Source organism: Helobdella robusta (assembly GCF_000326865.2).
Source record: "Helobdella robusta unplaced genomic scaffold HELROscaffold_2, whole genome shotgun sequence".
Classification (NCBI taxonomy): Eukaryota; Metazoa; Annelida; class Clitellata; order Rhynchobdellida; family Glossiphoniidae; genus Helobdella; species Helobdella robusta.
In genome coordinates this window covers 7,475,200-7,476,289 of record NW_008704083.1, presented here as the reverse complement: position 1 = coordinate 7,476,289, position 1,090 = coordinate 7,475,200, and the positions used below count along the sequence as shown (strand labels likewise).

Here is a 1,090-nt window from a genome sequence, read left to right as displayed (position 1 = left end):
GCAGATGATGCTTCCTTCCACAACTGTCTTCATTCAGGAATGCCTGCAATGTCATATAAAAAATGGATAGCAAAAAAGGAAAAACAGACGAAACATTGGAAAAGCAATAACTGATATTAATACAAACAACATTGAAAACTTCTGAAAACATTGAAAAACCAACAATTACCAACATGAAAACCAATCTAAAACTTATATAAATAAGCAATAAACTTCAATCGTACAACATCTGGAAAATTATTAAAAAAATTCCAACAACAAACAACAACGTCATTAACAACAACAACAAACAAACAATCGAACTAACAATCCAATCAAACGAGCAAACAAACAAACAAACAAACAGCCAAACAAACAAACAGACGCAATCCCGCATAACACACAAACACATAAACCTCATTTTGACTCATCGATGATAACAGAGCAATATTTCAATCAACATCTTAAGTCTCCCTTGCGGTTCATAAAACATTGCATACATACATACATACATACATACATACATACATACATACATACATACATACATACATACATACATACATACATACATACATACATACATACATACATACATACATACATACATACATACATACATACATACATACATACATACATACATACATACATACATACATACATACATACATACATACATACATACATACATACATACATACATACATACATACATACATACATACATACATACATACATACATACATACATACATACATACATACATACATACATACATACATACATACATACATACATACATACATACATACATACATACATACATACATACATACATACATACATACATACATACATACATACATACGTGCATACATACATAGGGACATCGTAAGCAACGTACTTTACATCGTAATTACGAATAAAATTCTGTTGATAAAAATAGATAATAATAAACAATAATAAAATAATTGTAATAATTATTATTATTACATTATTATTTAGAGGTTTGCATCAAAATGTACTGACACACAAACTTGACAGTGATGATGACTAGAAACAGTTCATTGATGATGAAGAAGAAGACGATGACGATGTCATTTATGA

The 1,090-nt window shown here is 28.8% G+C and overlaps 1 protein-coding gene across 1 annotated transcript; it reads left to right on the top strand.

Moving 5' to 3' along the window:
- Window positions 1-474: 474 nt before the first annotated feature.
- On the top strand, window positions 475-867 carry HELRODRAFT_64128 (hypothetical protein; the record flags this gene model as incomplete). Its single annotated transcript, XM_009017596.1, has 1 exon — window positions 475-867. A coding segment is annotated over one exon (393 nt), but the record flags the coding sequence as incomplete, so codon positions are not given.
- Between the last annotated feature and the right edge of the window lie 223 nt (window positions 868-1,090).